General features: G+C 40.9%; 1 protein-coding gene across 2 annotated transcripts in view; it reads right to left on the minus strand.

Annotated features, from left to right (window-relative positions):
• The window catches only part of Klf7 (Kruppel like factor 7), a 79,463-nt gene that overhangs the window by 21,070 nt on the left and 37,907 nt on the right, over positions 1-20,486 (minus strand). Inside the window, exon 2 of one of the 2 annotated variants that reach the window (XM_010616090.2) lies at positions 18,758-19,388. In XM_010616090.2, the coding sequence (XP_010614392.1) occupies positions 18,758-19,388 (631 nt within the window). Of the gene's footprint in view, positions 1-18,754; positions 19,389-20,486 lie in introns of both variants that reach the window. The other variant, XM_033764577.1, reaches the window with a different exon arrangement.

The raw sequence follows: 20,486 nt of genomic DNA on the forward strand, positions 1-20,486 counted from the left end.
GATGTCCATCTTTTTTTCTACTTCCATAGATAATACACATAGCAGAAAACCAAGTGTGAGGGAGAGGTGCAAAATGTTATGCAAGAGAAGCTTGACAGCAAAGTACCTGGAGTGGCCCTCCCGAAGTGAACCCTCCTGAGCTGACTAACGGCTGAATTAATGAAAAGGAAAGCCTTATCAATGGAGGATAATATTCTAGAAATCCTGGGGTGATGGGCTACAGACTAATCTTCATCAAGGATTCGTTATACACTGAACCCTTCAGATACTAAGGAATATGTATATTCTCTCCTTCAATCATCTCAATAGCCCTATGAGGCACACATTATTATCCACCCGTTTTTCAGATGAGGAAACTGAGGGTCAGAGGTAGAAAGGCACACACCGAGTTCACCCACCTTGTCAGTGGTCCCATCAAGACGTAAACTCGGGCAATATCACCTTCAGAGTCTACATGCTTCAGCACTACCTCACTGCCTCTTATGCAAATGCCAAGGAATTAGAAAAGAATAAACAATTACATTCTCCTTGGAATTACATTCAACAGGAAAAGAATGTGAGAACAATTTCGATGCACCTGTATCGTGGCTCTTACAACTTTTAAAACATGAATAAGCAAAGGAATGGGACCTGCTGAGACTGAAAGCCCCCAGAACTCAGGGCCTCCTCCCAATTGGCCACAGAACCCTTGCTCCCTACTACGGGACCTGAGTGTGGGTAGACAGCCAGCTGTGCTCAGAAGAGGAGACTGCATGTCAGAGCCACTAGCTTTTTCTCACTTTATTCTTCTCATTTTCTCAGAAATATCTGGGTTGCCCAACAAAGCTTCAGATAAACCAAATCTGGTAAACCCAAGGCTGGTAGCAAAGCAAGGACTTCAGTCTTCACTCACCCTCAGATGCCTGTCAGCCCTGCAGCCAGCAGAGTAAAGCTGGCTCTTTTCTGGGCCTTCTCCCCCAGTCCTTTGGCAGGGGTAATCCCTCATTACTCAGCCTCCTCCTCTCCCACACCTACGCCAGAAGCTGGGCAAAGAGGAGGACAGAGTGTATGCCCTGCAGGCAGCCAGAGACACAAAACACCTTGAGGTAGGGAAGATTCAGGCAGTGTGCAGGTAGGGAGCCCCCAGCATGGAGGACTCGAGCTTGTGAGATGTGGGCAGTCTGAACAGAGATGTGTGCAACTGCAAAATACATGCAGATGACTGGAGGAAAATGTAAAGGACAAAACTGAAAAACAGTTCACTATTTATTATTTATATTAATTACATGTCGAAATGCTAATGTTTTGGATAGGCCGAGTTAAGTGAAATACTGTATAATATTAGAAGCAATTAATTAATGCAATTAGTGCAATTAGTTGCTTTTAATTGTGGCTGCTAGAAAATTTTACATTACACATGTGGCTCACGTTATCTATTGCAAAGCACTCTTCCTGACCATGCTTAAGAGCTCAGAATGCACCCTAAGAACAGGGCAGGTACTGGGACCTTTTAAGCAGAGGCTTAACATGATCAGAACTGCAAATGTCATTCTGACAACAAAATGGAGAATGGGCAGAAGAGGGCAATCAGCAAACATGGGGAGCCTCTCTAGGAGGCTCTACCACAACGCAGGAGAGAGAAGACAGTGGCTAGAACATGGATTTACCAGTCTTAGCAACAGAGATGGAGCGAAGTGGAGAATGCTGAACATATTTAGAAAGCAGCGTGCACAGAATATGGTGACTGACTGAAGGGCACGCACTAAGATGACTCTGAGGTTCTACTCTGTGCAGCTCAAGTGCACAGTCGCTCAGCACCCTTCCTCCAGTATTCACGGTTCATCAAGCATCCTGGGGTCAGAGACGCCTGTTTCCATGAAGTTGTCCTGCAAGGGGCATGAATCATAGATGCTCTGGGGATGTGGGAACTAGTGCATACTGTTCCAAAGTGCTTCCCTTCCAAAGAACTCCCCGAGTAAGTACCTCAAAGATCTGCCAAGACAAGAATCACTTTGGAATGCTGCCGGAAATGATGGCAATTGATGCTAAGACCAGGAAATGGGCTGAAAGCACAGCAAATTGTTTGGACTGACAGTATGAGGCGGTGCGGAGGTGGTGAGAACAGAGTGGGGTCTTTGCTCCAGTCCCCCTTTCTTGGTTTCCTCCAAGGGAAGTTTTAGGGTGGTACCACAGAAGAACCGGCTCCAGAGCCAGGCCCAGGCTTACTAACCAGATGGATCAATTTATTAGATGGGTATCCACAGGCCTTCCTAGGCTTCCCTTCTCTCATTCCTTCGACAAGAAAAATATCTGCCTACCTTGTAAGGCTTCAGTGAAATGACTCAGAAGAAGGCCCACTGGACTACCAGATCTTTAGAGAACATTCCAAAAGCGGGAGCTGTTATCTCTTGGCATTTTTCCTCTTCTCCAGTGCCATTAATGCCAGTTCTCCAGACACAGCAGCGAGTGAAAATGAAACTTCTGCCGTTCTCACCTCTCACGGGTGACACATCTCAAGAAGAGTCAGGCAGGCTGTTTTAGTGTTAACTGCACAGAGAAGCAAGCCCAGGCCCATGGCGGCTGCAACATCAGAGGCCTGCCCCTTCCAGAGCAAACATTATCATGAATAATTAAAGCAAAGCTCTGCTTATCAAAACAAACGAACAAAGGACGCCTCTGACAGAGCACTCCCTGCCCCCACCTTTTGGGGGTTCTTTTAGCAGACAAGTCCCCCTCCCAGTGTTTCTTCCAGTCAGATCATCTTCATGGTCCCCCTATCAATGTGGATAAATTAGCAAGCTTCTCCTCCACATGGACCTGCAGCCATAAATCACAAATATGAGTGTGTGCAAAATAATACAGCACGGGCCCAGTGTAATAATAAACACATTTATATTTTATAACTGCTGTTTTCTCCACATTCAAGCTGCCTTACTGCACAGGCCCCAGAGGTCCCCAAGTCCTCCCCACAGGCCCCTGTGAGCAGCAGCCTTGCTTCGAACGCAGTTTCCTTCCAGCCTGTCACATACTGTGCTCTGCCAAATGCCAGCCGGCTCCTCTTTGTGCTGCAGCGTGGACAGGGAATCATACAGGCTCACGGCCCTCTCTACAGCTGAACACAGGCACAAATGAGCAGGCAACCTTTCAAACTGTGTTAAAACAGGCCCTTGACCCGCAGACCTCAAAACTTTGGTAGTTCTGCTGTCTGAATCACCCCATCTGAAAAAACCTATGTTTGCACAATGAGATTGTGTTTATACAAAGATTTAACGCCTCAATAGAGCAAAAGCTGTTCAGTTAATTTTAATTATTGCTTTATTCTCCTTACAACAGAATTTTTTTAAATGTTTAACAAGTGACCTTGTGGTAATTGATCCCATAAGCTTTGTGCCTAGGGTCCCTTTAGTTCATATGATGACAGAAGTCAGAAGGACACATACAAAGTTTGCTTGGCTAGAAACAATTCTCCCCAGTTTCTAGCTTTGGTCATTACACCCTCTCTTTTGTAGAAGACGGACCCCAAGGAAAACCACAGAAAAACATCAAGACCCGACCATGGAAAGTGGGAAGATACAGTGCAGCAAGCATTCTAAATGCTTAGAAGTAAACTCTAAGTAAGCAAAGGGCTACAATCTACTGAAAACGGGGGCTATGCCAATAATAATAACTTATCGAGATTATTTCCATGGCATTAGACAAAATAAAAGGGGACTGTGAATATGCAAAGATGTACAGGAACACAGGATTACACAAAGAAACATCTCCAGACAAGCAATGCTTAGGAGTTGAGCCGTAAGGGGCAATGTGTGCTATTCCTTCTACCATCCAGGAATTGACCTCTGGGTGTTAGCAGTTCTTTCGTCAAATCTCTGGAAGACAGTGTCCATCATTCCAAGTTTCCTTTGCATTCTTTTGGTGGAATGTTGAAAAGCAGCTATGCCACTTGATTGTTGGGGATAAAGAAGAGAAACCACTGCACATGTCAGCAGAAACTTAACCTGAGTTGGCAATCTTTGCCTGTTAGTGGAATTACAGTTCCTATGTTCACCAACGGTCCTCTCCTTGGGACAGTCACCTCATCCATAACTGTCCTCAACAAATCAGACATAAGAAGGAACGAAGAGAATCATCCCTAACTCCATATACACCACAGAAGCACAAATGAAAGCACAGAAACCACATGTTCAAACTCACCTAGTAAAGCTGTGGCAGAAGACAGATGAGAACATAGGACTCATGTGTCATGATCCATCCATAGCTTCCTTAAACTTCTCTAGGGTATTTTCTTTGAATTTTCCAGTTTTATACTGAAAGAGAACTGCTAAGACACGTTCTTTTAAGAGGTCAGGCAGAAGTATCTATATACTATTTCTTTCCAGAAATTCGCTGCAGTATGCAAATGCAATAATATTCAGATATTATGTCAAGAGTAAATACCTCGCATTTGTTTGCATATTTTAAAACTAGTGTTCTTTCTTAAAATGGGGAAAAATCAACTAAGAGTAAGAATTCCTAAGTTCAACCAAAACAGAACACACAAGACAAACATTCCATTTTCTCAGCTCTCCTGCCGTGTAGTCATATTGGATAAGTAAGAAAATACTGTACATGTTACTTAGCATGTGTGTGAGTTAAGTAGAGTAGCAAATAGTAAGCCATTTATTTTCTCAAACCAGGAACACAGTCAAAGTCCTTTTAATTCCCCCAAAGAAATGACCAATCTCTAAAGAAAAAACAGAGTAGCACAGGCTCTGCTAGAGTTCAACAGTGATGACTTTCAACCATCTGAGTCCCAGTCCCCTCATCTGTAAACTGGGTATGACGAGAATACCTCACTTATGGGTGAAGTGGGAGTTAAATGAAATGGTGTATGTGACAGCACTCGGGAAGCTATGAGGATTAACACAAGTGTTATTTTTGCTGACTTAGATATGCAACAATACAGAGAGAGCCATTTCCAGGCCTTGTATCCACTTGTCTTCCCATTCTCAAAGCCAGTAGGAGTAGGAATGTCTCAGCCTACCCCTTCTTTAGCCCATCTGCTCTAGGAAACAGACTAAATAACAACTGCATCTTCAGGTCAGCAAGATAAATATGACTAATTCCCCCCAGGGTCTAAAACTAAGGTCCAATAACAACTGTGATCCAAAAGATGACACTTAGCATGACCCCATGAGGCCAGCTCACTAACAGCAATACCTCCAAGTGGCAGGGATAAGCTAATCTGTGTGAAAGCCACAGATGTCACATTCTCCCTGCAGCCACATTCACATGTATGAGAGGAATAATGTCAGCAGTATTATCTCCAAATAGCAAGGACAATGCCATACAATTATAACAGCATACTGTCCATTGTATCTGAAGATGGCATGCCTGACAGTGTTATTTTCTATGCATGTAGCTAAAAAAATCAATGCATAATTCACATTCCTTGACAAAATGCAAGCATAAAATACATGTCCATTAGACAAGGCCACTTAAATCTTTTTACCTGAAATAGCATCTCTCCCCCTAAGAACGCATAATACTTTTAGCACTTTCCTCACAGTGCTGGTGCAAAGCAGAATGGTGAATAACAAGAAATATACCAAAGTAGCAAACAGCACTACAATATATGGTTTCCTCAATAAACGCTCTATTTTCTGGCTGAAAACACATCTGCCTTATTTCTACACTAACAGTCAATCTTCTTTTTGATAGCAACAACACCAGTGTTACCAATCATGGTGACCATACCAGAGAGCAGGCAGAGAATGACAATACCACACAGAACTGCAGATCCTCAGGGCCTGGTCTGCTGGCCATTTCCTGGCAAAAAGTCCCCCTCCCACATACCAGCTTTGCAACTCCTGTGACTCAAACCCTTGCCTCAGCGAAATCTCAAATTATTCCTGGTCAGGAGCGTTCAGCAGAAGGGGAAAGGACAGTGCTCAGGAAGGACCCTATTGTGAATGCTGTATCTAGGAAGCTCAGCATCTAGCAGAGGTGGGGTGACTGCCTTCACATTATATTGGAATGACTGCACCTCATCAGGCTCTAGAGAAATGATAAATTACACCATATTCCTATTTAGTCAATATTGCTAAAGATTACAGACAGAAAGCCTGAGCTGGAGGGTAGTCTTAAAAGGATAAGGACATATTTTGCAAGTAGCCTGGAGCAACTCAGAGAGACAAGGACCCAGGAGACTGTGTCAGACAAGGGTTTCACTGCCGACACTCCCGGCCAGATGACCAGTTGTAGGGCCGTCCTGGGCACTGTGGGATATTCAGCAGCATTCTGCCCTCCATTCCCCAGATGTCAGTGGCACATCCTTGAAAGTGACAACAAAATATGCCAGCAGACCTTGCCAAATGTCTTGAGGGATAAAAATCTACCCCGGTTGAGAACCACTGCATTAAACAATTAATGATCTCACATTTGGGGGGATGGTATGACTAAAAGTTTTGCTCCTACCTATAATGGCCTCTTTAATCATGGAGATGAAGCCCCAGCACCCCCCCACACACAACTGCTGTATGACTTTCATTTCCTGCTGTACCATATTCATCTCAGAAATTCTGAAAGGGTCAGGGAAGGTCTGTCGGAGTGGATCACTCCCTTGTGCCAGGACAGGTTGTGAGCAGAGCATTTCCAGCTAAAGGGCTGAAGGGGGGAAGAATGCAGCTATGCTCCTCAACACAGTGATACATCTGCCCCACACAAAGGGCACATTATACTGACTCTCACAAAGACACACTATGGGCACATAGCAGTTCTGCTGGAGGGCTAGCAACCATCAGATTCTTCTTTCTGGATTTGTTGATAGATTTACCTGATATAACAAGTTGTAGCTTTCTGTGGCCTAAGAATCAAGCGTGTGCTGGGGACTGAGAAGAATCCAAAGGTCAAAGACGCTACATGATGTCTTCTTTCCTTATCCCCCAAAGAATGAATGCCTGCACTGTCTTAAACATGGAGGCAGCCAAAGAAGATGATCTGCTCTCCCAAGAGTATGGAGAGAGGAAGCTCAGAAGTACACACTGATGTTCACTCACTTATCACTGGAATTAGCTGACAGTGTCGGCCTTCAAAAATTCCAACCTAGAGTTTCCAGAGTCTTGCCAAAGCCAGAGTATGGGTACAGAACTGCATTCAATCAACAGATAAAGGGTGGGCTTAGGTAAGACAAATACCCAGGACTTCTCTGGACTTTTCAATCTACATCCTCCTTAAGTCAAATAGGGCTGATCTGTAATACATTTGAAAATGTGCTATTCTAGCAATATGCTGTCAAAGACTAAACCCTCTATCAAAGCCAGCCCCTCCTACAGACAGAATATAAAACTTGTCAAGTGATAAACAAATATCCTAACTTCCAATGGTTCCTCACAACCATATGGCGAAGTCCTTTAATGAACAAATACTTGTGAGTGATTGACAACTCGTCTTTTTAACAGAGACAGCAGAAAGAATATTAGACCTGCTTTGTAGTTATCTTCTCATAATAAGATTTTCCTCTTACTCCTTACTACTAAGAGCTAGCTGCATTCCCTGAGAGCTATGGAACACTGCAATGTTCCATCAGCCTTCCACGCATCTTTACATCGAAATGATGCTGCAGAGCCGGGTCGCATCTTACAGCGAAGGGCTTAGAGCTCTGATGAGGACTGTTGCTGCTTCTCTTTCGAAAGGGGATGATACATCTCATTAGTATGGGCAGGCAGTATTAACCATTAACCATTAGTGTCAAATAAGACTAACTATTTTTGTGCAGTCACACAACATGCTTTGAGTTTTCCCAATAAAAAAGCTCCTTCCCAAGGGGACAAAGTTGCCTCTTCAAAGAGCCCCAATTGACACACACTTTCTCAGGCATTTAAAATGAAATCTCCTTGGAACATGACTTCAGTTCTGAAGAATCTTCCTCCTCATGCTTCAGTGAGTATTTCAATAATGATGAAAGAGAAACTTCTACTTCAACAGGAGATGACAATTATATGGAAAATAATTAATTTTAACTTTTTTAAATCATGAAACTGATTTCTGATGTATTATCCACTCATTTGCCATACAAAGCTGAGGTGTGCAAACACATGCATAAATTTCGTGTAAATGTAAGATATTATCCACAAGCTAGGGAAAATGTGTTGCACACATCAGAGGAATAAAGCCCATAATGGGAAGTCAGTGTTTCCTCTTTCAAGATGAGTAAGTCGAGAAAATCTCATAATGCTTTCAATCTATTTTATTTTGTACTTTGTAAGAATCTGCACAAGATAATTTAGTCCATCTAAGAGATAAAGTGGCACTATCCTTAACACATTAAAGATGCCATTTTGTTATTAAGTTAGTAATTTTACTGTTTGTGCAAATTCTAGTAGGGCCCATATCAAATTTTGGTAAGCAATTTTCAGCCTGTTTTTTTCTTAAGACCAAATCCATCACTTATGTGACAAGTCATCAAATGTTTTATTTCTTTAAACTACACTCATAGGGAATGCAGAGAAAAGAAAGACTTCAAGGCTCTAATGTGTTTTCATAGCTACAGGATTTAGTTGAGAAAGCAGGATGAGAGGACGCAGGTGCCAGACACTGTGTAGAATTTGCACTTATGCTCCATTAATTGCCAGCATATCTTCCTCTCCCTTTTCCTCCCCTCCCCCTATTAAATCCCTCTGGAAAACAGCAGAGCAGCAGGCCCAGACTGGTACCCAGCAGCAACACCAGGAGCAGAAGTAGCCAATTACCCTCTAGAATACAAAGAGGGGGGTGGTGGAGGGAATGATGTAGTTACCTAGCAACCAGAAAGAGCAGAAACAGCTGTGTAGCAGGCCCAGGCTGGTACCCAGGCAGAAACAGGATAGCCAATTAGCATAGTGTATTTAATGCTGATGTGGTTTCCTAGTAACAAGCTGTACAAGTCAGTCTGTTGCATTTTCTCCCCCTCCATCCTCACATCTTCCTCAATCGTGCACAGTATTACTATTTGCCCTAATTACTGTTTCTCCACTGCTTCCAGCAACCATTATTTTGTCCCTAGAGAAATTGGAAGAACTCAGAAAAAAAAAATCCTCTGTAATGACAGTATTTAGTTTCAAATTCAGTTTAGCTGTAAGCCTTGAGACACTAAACAACAACAAAGAATGGAAAAACAAAAAAGCCAGCAAACTACCCCCTGCCTAAATATATAAGCAATATAGGTAGTGTAGACTACCTTTTCTGCATGCAAGTATATTTACATGTGAGCAAAACAAAAATATGTAGTAATACATATTATCATCTTTCCATACACTACATTTTTCAAATAGGTTGAATCCACTGTGCACTTGAATTTATTCATATTGATTTTCTGATACTCTCTCCAGAACACTAGGAACATAAAATGTCTCATTACCTATATCAGAGAGGAGAGATGTATCTTTTGTTGCTCTTTTTAAAATACCAATATGAGTTTCAATAGGCTCATGACCAACTGAGAATTCAGTATGAGAAATCATTACTTCCTTTCTACAAGTTGAGGATAAGTAAAGGATGTTGTGTATCTCATAATAAGGGGATTCAAAACGCCACATTATAAGTTCATAACCAAGTAATGAATTCCATCGGGGTGACATTAAAGTACATGAACACACAAAATGAAGACAAAAAACCTTCAAGCTTGACTCCTGGCAGACATTCTGAAATATATTTCCTACACATCTTGCCATTTGCCTATAGCAGAATGTGGGCCACAGTCAAATTTTTGTCCTATTCATTTGTACGTATATAGTTCTCTATTACATAGGGTATCCATCAGACTCCTAGCACCTCTCATTTAACACTGGCTTCAATATATTTCCATCAAAATAGCCCTGTATGAAAAAGAGCACAGGCCCTATAGGAAGATTTCAGACACCATAACACACCTCAATGGGGAATTCCCCACCATGGAGGAAAAGGACTTTATCAACTGAGGATGGCGTCTGTCTTCTTATGTGCAACAAAAGGATTGATAACTTCCATAATCTTTAGTGTATATATTCCATCCCAACAAGCTTAGATTAAAAAGAATTTTATATTGTTCACCTGAAAACAGCATGTACCACTTTAGTGAATTCCATAAATGAAGCTTTACTGAAAGTAACGAAAAGAGATAACGTTCTGAAGGCTGAAACAATGAAAGTCTATGCTTCATGATACCAAAAGTAGTTTATAATATAAAAGTCTTGGGTTGCAAATGTATTTTATTATACAAACAAAAGTACAGTAAAAGGAATCTTACCTAATACAGATAAATTTGGGAAAATGACATAATTATGTGTTTTGCCAGGTTGGTACTCTACTGGGACGAGTTCAGAGAAGAAAACCAAATGTATGGAGAGTGGGGTTTGAACCCACATGGATCTTAAGTCCAATGCTTTAACCACTTGGCCATCCCGTGTCTAATACAGATAAATTTGGAATGGAAGAAAGGAAAAGATACAGAGTTCAAAAATGAAGAGGGTCTGCCAAGGAGGCTTGCTGAAGGACAATGCTTGATCTAGACTCATAGGGAACTGGCAATGGGACATCCTGGTCTTCCATTCACTAAAAGCTTATGGGGTCAAGTTCTGGGTCAATCCCTAACTCACCTATCTGCACAGACATGGATGGTGAAGGAGAAGGTGAGATAAATATGGGATAGACCATGATATGCTTATTGTCACTGCAGACATTCCTAAATAATTTAAGTGATTCATGCTCTATTATATAAGCTAATCAGGTCCTATCATAGGTGACTGAGTATGGGAACATGCCAGGAATGGAGAATAACTCCTGCACTAGTTGGTCAAATAACCAACACATTTTAAAAGTCACCACTCTTTGATGGTCTTGCCTCTGTCAACATTTAGCTTGATAAATGTCATGATAGTATATTATTTGCAAAAATGAGGCTACTCTTAGAATAGGAAGAGTAGAAGCAAGGGAGTGGGGGCAATCTGGAGGTGGAACAGAGAGGGAAATGCCTCTCCAGTTTCCAGCACACCCCCAATTGTGTTTCCCTACTTGCTTGAAGACTCCTGAAATTTTATAATAGTCTGTCAAAATTTGAAAATGAAGAAAATAGGAAGAAGTTTACATGTTACACATGGTTGTTGGATGTGTAATCTACCAATCAACAGTGTACTATTAACAGATCCTGCTGTTGAGAGTCAAAGCATGGAGAACTGGAGAGAGAGATGATCAGGTGAGGTATGGGGTGGAGAATGCAGAAGAAAGGAATAAAGGTTTTAAGAAACACCCTTGCCCAGAGTTATCCAGTTTGCCTCCAAAGGGAAAGACAAATAGAAAATGCCTGGATGGGAAGGACTTGGCTTTCTCTTTGGTACCCGCATAGTCTAGAAGAGCCCACTGCAGGGTTGATTCCAAATTCTTCCACTGGCTGATCAGAACTAACTTCCTTATATGAAAAGTTTTCTGATGATTCATTATCCAGACTCACCTGTAATCTCTACTGAATTTAAATGGAATAAATTTTTAAAAATAATTATTTTACAAATACCTTTTCAAGGACATTTCCCAAATTTTGTAGAAGAAAAAAATGTGTAAATTACATATAACTTTCTTCAGTTCTACTTCTTTTTCCTCACACAAACAGAATCACTCTGTTATTCTTTCAAATTCAGGAGAGCATATGAAAATGATTACCCACCAACAGTAAGTTTTTACAACATCATCTTAGCCTTCACTGTTTACAAAGTACCTTTTAACTTTCCTCAAAACTCCTAGTATAATATGTACAGGATAACATGATCGTGAGAATCATTAGCACTCTAAGAGAGATAGCATCTGTACATTATTTATCAGACAGAATAATGGCTGTGATGTCCACACTTGGCTGTCCCAACATCAATTTTCCATTTGCGCAGACTTCTCATGACCCATTTTCCCCCATCAAATAGAGCTCGCCAACTCTAAGAATGTATAAAATGCTATTACTTCCACTGCCTTTTCTGAAACGAAATTCCGTCTTCCTCTTTTCCTTCTTGCACAACTCCCCACACACCCTCATCTGTGCTATATTCTCTTTTGAGAATAGGTTCCAAATATAATGATTTTATGGAATCATATTTTAGTCTCTTGCATCAAAAAGCAAGACTCTCAGAAATGGGATAAAGAACAGTATCTAGAATAGTCTTCAAATATATTAATTCTTTATGATAAAATACTGATTAATTTCATGTTTTACTGTCTTGACTCTTATTTTAACATACTTATTTACTGTGTGACTAGCAATTATCCATTAAAAGGACATCTGGAATAGGCGTTCCACTGAGCTTACATTTTTTACTATATTATAATGATAAAATAAATGTGCTTATTGTGTGTACACTAAGTTTAAGCCATTTTGCTCAGTATGTTTACATAAAATTATCTTCATAAATGTTAAGAGCTATCATATTACCAAATTATCATGTGGTATTTTCTAAGATTTTCCTGAAATCATAAAATTTTCCCATCAATTATTTTCCACTACCTAATTTCACATACCCTCTTCTTTCCAAACTCCTCTTAAGCTCGTGAATATGCTAAATCCAAACTGTTAAACTCTCCCATTAAGCTCCACTTTATGAACTGAATGTTTAAACCCCACCCCAGCTTCTACCCTAGAATAGGGGTCTAACAAGTTTCTGCCTCTGTGCATGGATAGATTTCATTAGCAGCTACATGTCTCAGCATATTAAAGACCCTTTAATGTCTTAAAATTGCCCCGTTTGAGTTACTAATGTATAAATTTAGAGAATTTTCATCTATAGTATTGAGGAAGTTGAAAGAGGGCAATGGACCCCCTACAGTTTGACACAGAACAATTTAATTCCATCCTGCTGACATGCCTGACCTTGAATTAGGTCTTCTATTTATATAAATTCGTGTATTATCACACTGGCATCATTTAAAAAGATGAGCAGCATCAATAAAATACCCCATCCAGAAAGAGGAAAGTGACATTTTACTCCTGAATCCTCCATGCTGCCTCCTAATAGTGATAGTAGCCCCTGCACCTATTCTCCTGTGCATTCCCAGAATGGCCTGGCTTGCTTTGTCCTCCTTTGATTATCACTCAACGGCACACATAGTGTCTCACACCTATGGGTACTTAACACCAGTTTCCAGAATGACTGAAAAAACAAAGGAAAAAAGAAACAAGATGTCCTATTAAATGGGATGCAAACCTAAGGTACAGGAAGGAGTCCATGGGTCAAATTTTAATTCTTCCTGTGGGGGGGTTTCATAGCCTGGACTAAGTCACTTTTACATTTCCGGTCTTCAGTTTTCCCTACAACGTGATAGTGTTTGTCTTTTTTATTCCACTGGGATGCAGATTAATTTTGTCACTTGAATAAGTGAACTGAGGTTGTCACTAGAGTCTCTCAGGAATCCTAAGGTTTTAAAAACTGATAACAGTAATGATCATAGTAATAGTAACCACAGAAACCACCACAATAGGCTTGGAAACAGAGATTCCTTTCATAATGGTTCTTAGTCACTTGATGAGAGGCATTCTGTTTATGGACCTTCCTAACTTTTCAGGAAAGTAGTTTTCATTGCCTGTGTGTATTTAAGCTTTATGTTTTTCATGTACTCATCAGAATAATTATAAAACACCTAGTTCACTAGCTTCCATCATTAGCACGGAAGTTAAGAGCTTAGACTGGAATAATACTTGGTGGTTCAAATCCTTGCTCAACCACTCATGAGCAGCGGATGCTGGCCAAATCACTTGACTTGTCTGAGTCATCTCATTTTCCTCATCTGTAAAACAAACTAAGAGAGTACCTATGTCACTTAATTTGACACTTAAAAGGGTTAATATTATAAAAGGCATGAAAAGGGCCTGGCACATAGCAAGTGCTTTATTAAGTATCTGTGGAACAAGCAAAATAAATAAATTATATTTCAAATTTTAAAGAACTTTCATCATGTATGTGATGTGATGTGCCTATGTATACAGGCACTTTTGTTTGCCTCCTAAACACTACACTTGTCCTTTTATTTGAAATGTTTTTAGCTACATTTTCATCTGAAAACAAACTACAAATCCTCTTTTAGATTGTGCCACCTCTTGATTCAAAAAGTCTTGTCCCAAAGCAGATGTAAAATGCTAAAGAGATTGCACACTTGTATAACCATTTCATCTAAAAAGCATCCCGTTACACCCTTCGTGCAAAAACTGTCACCAAAATTTAGTCTAAAGGAACAGCCCTCAAGAGGCACATAAGCAAACATGGCTTTTTCACATTGACCAAAAACCCAAGATTTATTCGTTGGTCTGTTTCCTCATTTTACCAAAACAGCCTATTCACAATATAAACATGGACATGCTTCTACATGAATTTTTAAATTCAAAAAGTCCACTCATTTAGCATAAAGCACCATTTTAATTTAGGCTTTTCTTTCTGAGAAGAGATCAAGAAGAAATGTGGGAAAAGTTCTCTTTTTGCACAGAAAGTACTAACATTTTAACAAACTGTGTTTTGTTGAAAATGAGCCTCATAAAGAGGGTTTGATTTGTTTTATTATTGGAAGTGAAAGTTCTCCTTGTAGCACAACATAAGAGTTATTTAGCTGATTCCAAGAAGATAAAGCTATGATTGCAGTGTTGAATTATTGAGAAAGAAAAATATATCATACAAAGGCCAGAAAATAGTGCAAGACGAAGGTGTGCAATTTATTTGGCTGTTTTTGTTTTTGGTACTGGGGATCGAACTTGGAACCTTGTGCTTGCAAGGCAGGTGGTGGAACCACTGAGCTCAATCCCCGGCTCAATTTGGCTGTTTTAAAGGGCATTTTTATGCTCGTACCAGCACTAAGTGCTTTTCCCAATGAATAAACCTATGTCCATTTCCATGTGTGGTCTTCCACTATAATACTGATACTTCATTATATCCCCTCTGTCTCATTCCCTATCTCATCTTCGTCCACCTCATCCTGAACTTTACCTCCTAGGGCAACTAGTATTTGCACCCAGCTACCGCCTTGAACATCTGCTACCTTAAGAAAAAGATCACCTCATTGCTTAACATCCTCCAGGGTAAAAAGTTTGGAGGATTCAGCATCCTCAAAAAGCAGCCACAGAAGGGGGAAAAATGCATATCTTTTCCAGCTCAGTAAATTCTGTCCATGTAAAGATTAAATGAATAACACTTTTAAAAATTCCTCAATGCAAGCAAATCCATGTCCCAATTCATGTATTGTCTTTCTTTATGCAGAGAAGGTGGAGACTCGCACATTTTATTTTATTTCATTTCATTTTTTGCAACTGTCTCCTTGCAACACATTACCATATAAAAGAGATATGGCATATATATAACTCTCCAGAACAAAATGCCAGTAGCTCCCCTCTCTTTGGGATGGTATTTTTTTCTGTCCCAAAATACCTCTCCAAATGAAAGATGAGAAATATTTTCACTGAATGAAGTGAGTCTTGTGCTAAAATAGTTTGCCTCAATCTATCCAGAGCCCATTTTTAAAAGCTTTGTTTCAAAATTTGGTCAGCAGCTTTTGCTATTCTACTCTTTATACCAGCAGCCTCTTTCCCATCTGGATTCCTACTGCCATATACCTTTGCCCTCAAGCTTTTTCCAGTCCATTTTCTTTATATGTTTGCACTTAATTTGATTTCATTCTTCATGCTTTTTCTATTATTCTGAGTTCACCCACACCACATAAATTATCACCTTTGTTTTCAGTTCCCCATGTGCCCCATTCACACCAATTCCAAATAAATACTTATGATTCTCATCCATTTAATCCAAATTAATTCGTATTCTCTCTTCCACCCTGCATTCCCATCCCCACATCCCCTCTCATCAGTTTCTCTTTCCTATAGCACCTAGCCTTCCTTCCATGCTGCCTGTGAGGAAGGTTTTACAGGCACAATGCTTTCTGCATTGTCTCTGGAAAGCCAATTTCTCCATTCCTGTGGGTGGATGCTTACACAGCCAGGTCTTTGAACACCATTACCCCATTGATCAACCACTAGAAATAGAGAAAGAAAAGCTTCTTAATTCTCTGTGGTACCGGCTGAATAACCCTCATCTGAAATGACTGGCATCAGAAAGTGTTTCAGATTTGGGATTTCTTTTCTGATTTTGGAATATTCACATACATATAATAAGATATCTTGAGGATAGGATCCAAATTTGAACATAAAATTCATTTATGATTTATATTCACTTCATCTTCATAGTCTGAAGGAAATTTTATACAAGACTTGTAGTCTGATTCCATTTTGACTGTGACTTATCCCATGAGATGAGATGTGTAATTTTCTACTTGTGGAGGCACATGAACTCTCCAAAGTTTCAGGTTTTGGAATATTTTGGATTTTAGATGTTCAGATCAGGGATACTCAATCTGTATTTAACTCTGGCCAACTGGCTCATTTCTAGTTTACATAAATCTGTTTTTCACTCAATTATCACTAATCAATAAGAATAACAGTAATAACTAACAATTCTGCTATTTTTAATGAGTTCTTATTATCTGCCAAGTAATTTGCTCACTTGATCTTCAAAACAATCCATGAGATAAATTTTACTGTCCCTATTTTATAGCTGAGGAAACTGAGACTCAGAGAAGATAAATAATTTAAACAAGTCATAAATCTAGGAGGTAGTAGAGCTAAACCCCATCTATGCAAGTGCAAAGCCCTACTTGTAATTACCCCGTATGCTGCTTTTCTAACAATGTTTGGCTCCTCCTTTAGTAAATTCCCCATGAGGAGGAGTCTCTCCAAAGCAATCCACCTAAGGCAGGTGGCTGCAGGTGCTGGTTACCTTTATAGGCTCTGCCTTGGTAATCATTCTGAGCAGACAATGATAAAAACGCAAGACACCACATTAGACATCGGTCATAAGTTACCCTTTTAATGCTACTGCAGAGAAAGTGGAATAGAAAGAACATTCTCTGCACTCCCCTAAAAGAATCCCTGCTACTCCCAGTGCTGTCCAGCTTCCACATAAGGCAGGTGCAGCCTTACTTAGTGTGATTCAGAAAGGTGTCCCTATGAATTCTACAGCCCCAACACATCTCAACATTCTTGCCTCATCCTGCTTTCTCCGATTTCCTGGGGGCTGTGACAAAAGTTGAGTTAGGCATTGAAGCCTGGGAGCACTGCAATGTCTTGTCATTAACTTACCCACTGACTTTAGAAAGAAAGAAACAGGGATATTACTTTTAAAACAGTATCAGAGAAGGGAAAGAAATTGGAAAATACAGGAAGCGTTGGTCTTGATGTATGTGGAGTGGAGAGATGGAACCCAAATTCTGACAGAAATCTATGAGTGGAATTCTACATCTGAGACACAGGACTCCAAAGGTGTTAGGAGACTCTCCCAAAAGTAAGAGCCAAAGGGAAAATAAACTCAGAATTACAACACTGCAAGCCTAAGTCCTGCTTGTGAGGAAGCAATGTCAATTCTTATCATCTCATGGGAATGACTTTGATCTTCAAAAGACTGAATTCTTCAAGTCACATAATATGCTTTCCTACTTTCAAAAAGTCCTTCAGCACTGTACAAAGATATTTCACGGACCACCAAGGCATCAAGAGGGGAAAGGAACCTTAATAGGCAAATTGCTTGACAAATGTGGAAACTGAGGCCCAGAGAGATGAAGCGACATGTTCAAGGTCACAGAGCTAGTTAGTGGCAGTAAGGACTACAACTCAGATTGCTCTGATTTTCTAGTCACTGATCTTTCCGGAGCACTCCTCCTTGGTGGCTCAGTCCACAGACCCCCAGAGTACCAGGACCCGTTCCTGCCTCACGTGCTATCACATACTTCTCTCTGGGAACGCTCTTAATCTGCCACTTACACCTGGGGGATTTTCTCTGTTCAGCTCACAGTGTGCAGGTACTATGCAAAAGCCACACAGGTCATGCACCATTAGTGACCCACTCAAAAACTACCGCTCTAAGTAATTGCTCCTAGTAGACCAAGAACAGATACCACCCCCAAGTGCCAACCTTGAAGAAGAGAACAATGACCTGCCTTATGGAAAATGCTAGTCTCCCTCTGTTCTATGTAATCCTTTTTCTTCCAAATGATCCCATTGCTCAAAAGATCAATATGACTCCTTGGAATTACCACAGAAGCCCTGAGTACAATGTACAGTGCCCATCCTTCCACCACCCACCCTTACCACACACATAGCAATGTAATCACTTTAGCAACTTCTCAGTAACAAGCTCATTAAAAAGCAATTCTACCATCTCTCCATAAAGCACGCGCCAGAGAACAATGCAAAAGAGGAGATGCCAATTAATTATAGAATGATCACATCTAATGAACTCTGAAACCCTCCTGCTGCTGATGACTTTGATGAAAAATCAGGGATGCTGGGAAAAGAGTGAATAAGGACAGCCTAGCTACCTTGTTTAATTGTGAGTGCTTTCAAATGTACCTCCCCAGATTTCCATGTTGACCAAACCTGCAGTACTACACTCCTAAAACAATAACAAGAGTGCCAATGAAGGGACAAGATCCTGACATCGCACACCAGAGCTGCCTTCGGTTAGCCTCAAACGGCAGGAACTGCCTCTGCAAACAGCTCTCAGCCAGTCAGTGACAAGACCATGTCCTGAATTCGGGACATCTTGAGATTCCTGGGGTGGCAAGTAAGTTGTTCTGCTGCCCCACCCCAGCCCTCCTCCCTCTGCACCGTGCCTACTCAGCATGAAGGCCGCTTCTCACAACAAAAAGCAGCCCTTCCCACCGCGAGGCAAAAGCAGGAAAGAGGAAGAAACCACATGCGGCCAACTTGTACCACTACCTGTGTGAGTCCTCTGGTGGGCCTTTAAGTGGGAGCTTTTTGTATAAACTTTCCGGCACCCGTTAAACTGACAGCGGTGCACCCTCTTCTTGTTTTCGGGGCATGCTTCAGCCCCTAGCCCTCCTTGTTCGCTGTCGCTCTGTCCACTCTTAACTGCCCCAGCTGGTGCCACGGCTGCTGCCGCTGCTGCCACCCCTCCCACCTTTACTGAGCTGAGCGCAGCCTTCTTGGCCACCAGTTTCAACGTCACCGTGCCATCCACGGCTGAGAGAGTCTGTGAGGTTTTCACCAGATGGCGGCTGAGCTCAGGAGACGATGGGGGCGTTAATGAGGTCACTGCGTTGAGCTGGGCCTGGTTGACGGCTGTGTAACTGTCCAGAGAAGAGCTGGTTGGCTGGAGGCTGAGGCAGGTCTCAGAGAGCAACTTGTCCCGAGAGAGCAAAATGTCCACTGCAGAGCTCTTCTCGCAGATGGTGGCTTCCACTGGGAGCAGCAGGGGATCTAAGCGCCGGAAGCTTTCCTCGATGCACGGGGGAGGAGAAGCGTGGAGGAAACAGTCCAAGTCCTCACCTAAGGTCTCTGAGATCCGCCTGGGCTCTGTCTGTAGGTAGCGCTCCAATTCAAGGCATGTCTGCGGAGAGGAAGGACAGGGAGAGAAACAACAATCAGAGGCAAAGAACACCAGCAGGCCACGTGTTGGACAGCGGGGCAAGGAACAGAGAATTTGCTGGTTGTTTACGGCAACTTTACTAAAAATATAATTCCTATAATACTCTGTGGCAAGGAGCAAGGATCCCATTACAATGGTTTAGCATCTCTCACTACAGGATGAAAAAATAAGTTCAGACATAACTCCCAAGATTTGTTAAAGACAGGACCGTATTTATCTCAACATAAAATTTTCACCTGGTAAAGAAATAGAGAACCAAAAATTTTAATTTCAACAAATCTTCATCCATGATGCTCGTAAGTCTTTGTAAGATAACTGAAGCACTTTCATGGCAAAATTTAATACTTAAGATGTTTGCATCATCCTAAAGCTGTCCTCACTTAAAAATTTCTACTGCTCCAGACTCCTGCATAAAACTACGTTGAGCAACATGCAGCATCAGCCCAACCTGCTCCATTTTCTTGGCTTCGCCAAAGAAAGACTAATGGCAAATATAAAGTGTGACGAATTTCAAATTTACTGCCGCCACAAAGCTTGTATGTTTTCAACCAATATTCTGATTCTAGGCTTTTACTCTGTAGTGAATATATTTTAATGCTATGCCCAGTTCTATTGTATCTGTCAAGGTTTTATTTTAGTACCATTTCAAAAAATTAGTTTTTTAATCAGACTTCTAGTAAAACTTGATTATTGTGTACAAGAACCAGATTCTTAACTATGAATCAGCTTTGAGCTCTGCTGTTGATTTTTAATGATATGAACTAATAAATGGTTCCAATCTTCAATCAATACTTACATCACAAGTGTTCATTCAACTACTGTGCTCACTGTAGGGTGCAGGGCTTTGCTTGTGTTAGAAGGCAGTGTAATAGATCCATGTGATATAAGTACAGAATAAATAATCAGAAAACTGACAAAAATGTGTAAAGTAATGTAATATCAAAGTGTATTCTGTAAAGGGTATTGATAAGTTGTTAGGGTATGATGGGTAATGAACTCTCTAAGATAGAGGTATTCTTCAAAAAAGTTTAGTGGAAAAGTAAGTTTTGGTTTTATTTT

This window comes from Fukomys damarensis, unplaced genomic scaffold, assembly GCF_012274545.1.
Source record: "Fukomys damarensis isolate Sample0158 unplaced genomic scaffold, DMR_v1.0_HiC HiC_scaffold_16, whole genome shotgun sequence".
NCBI lineage: Eukaryota > Metazoa > Chordata > Mammalia > Rodentia > Bathyergidae > Fukomys > Fukomys damarensis.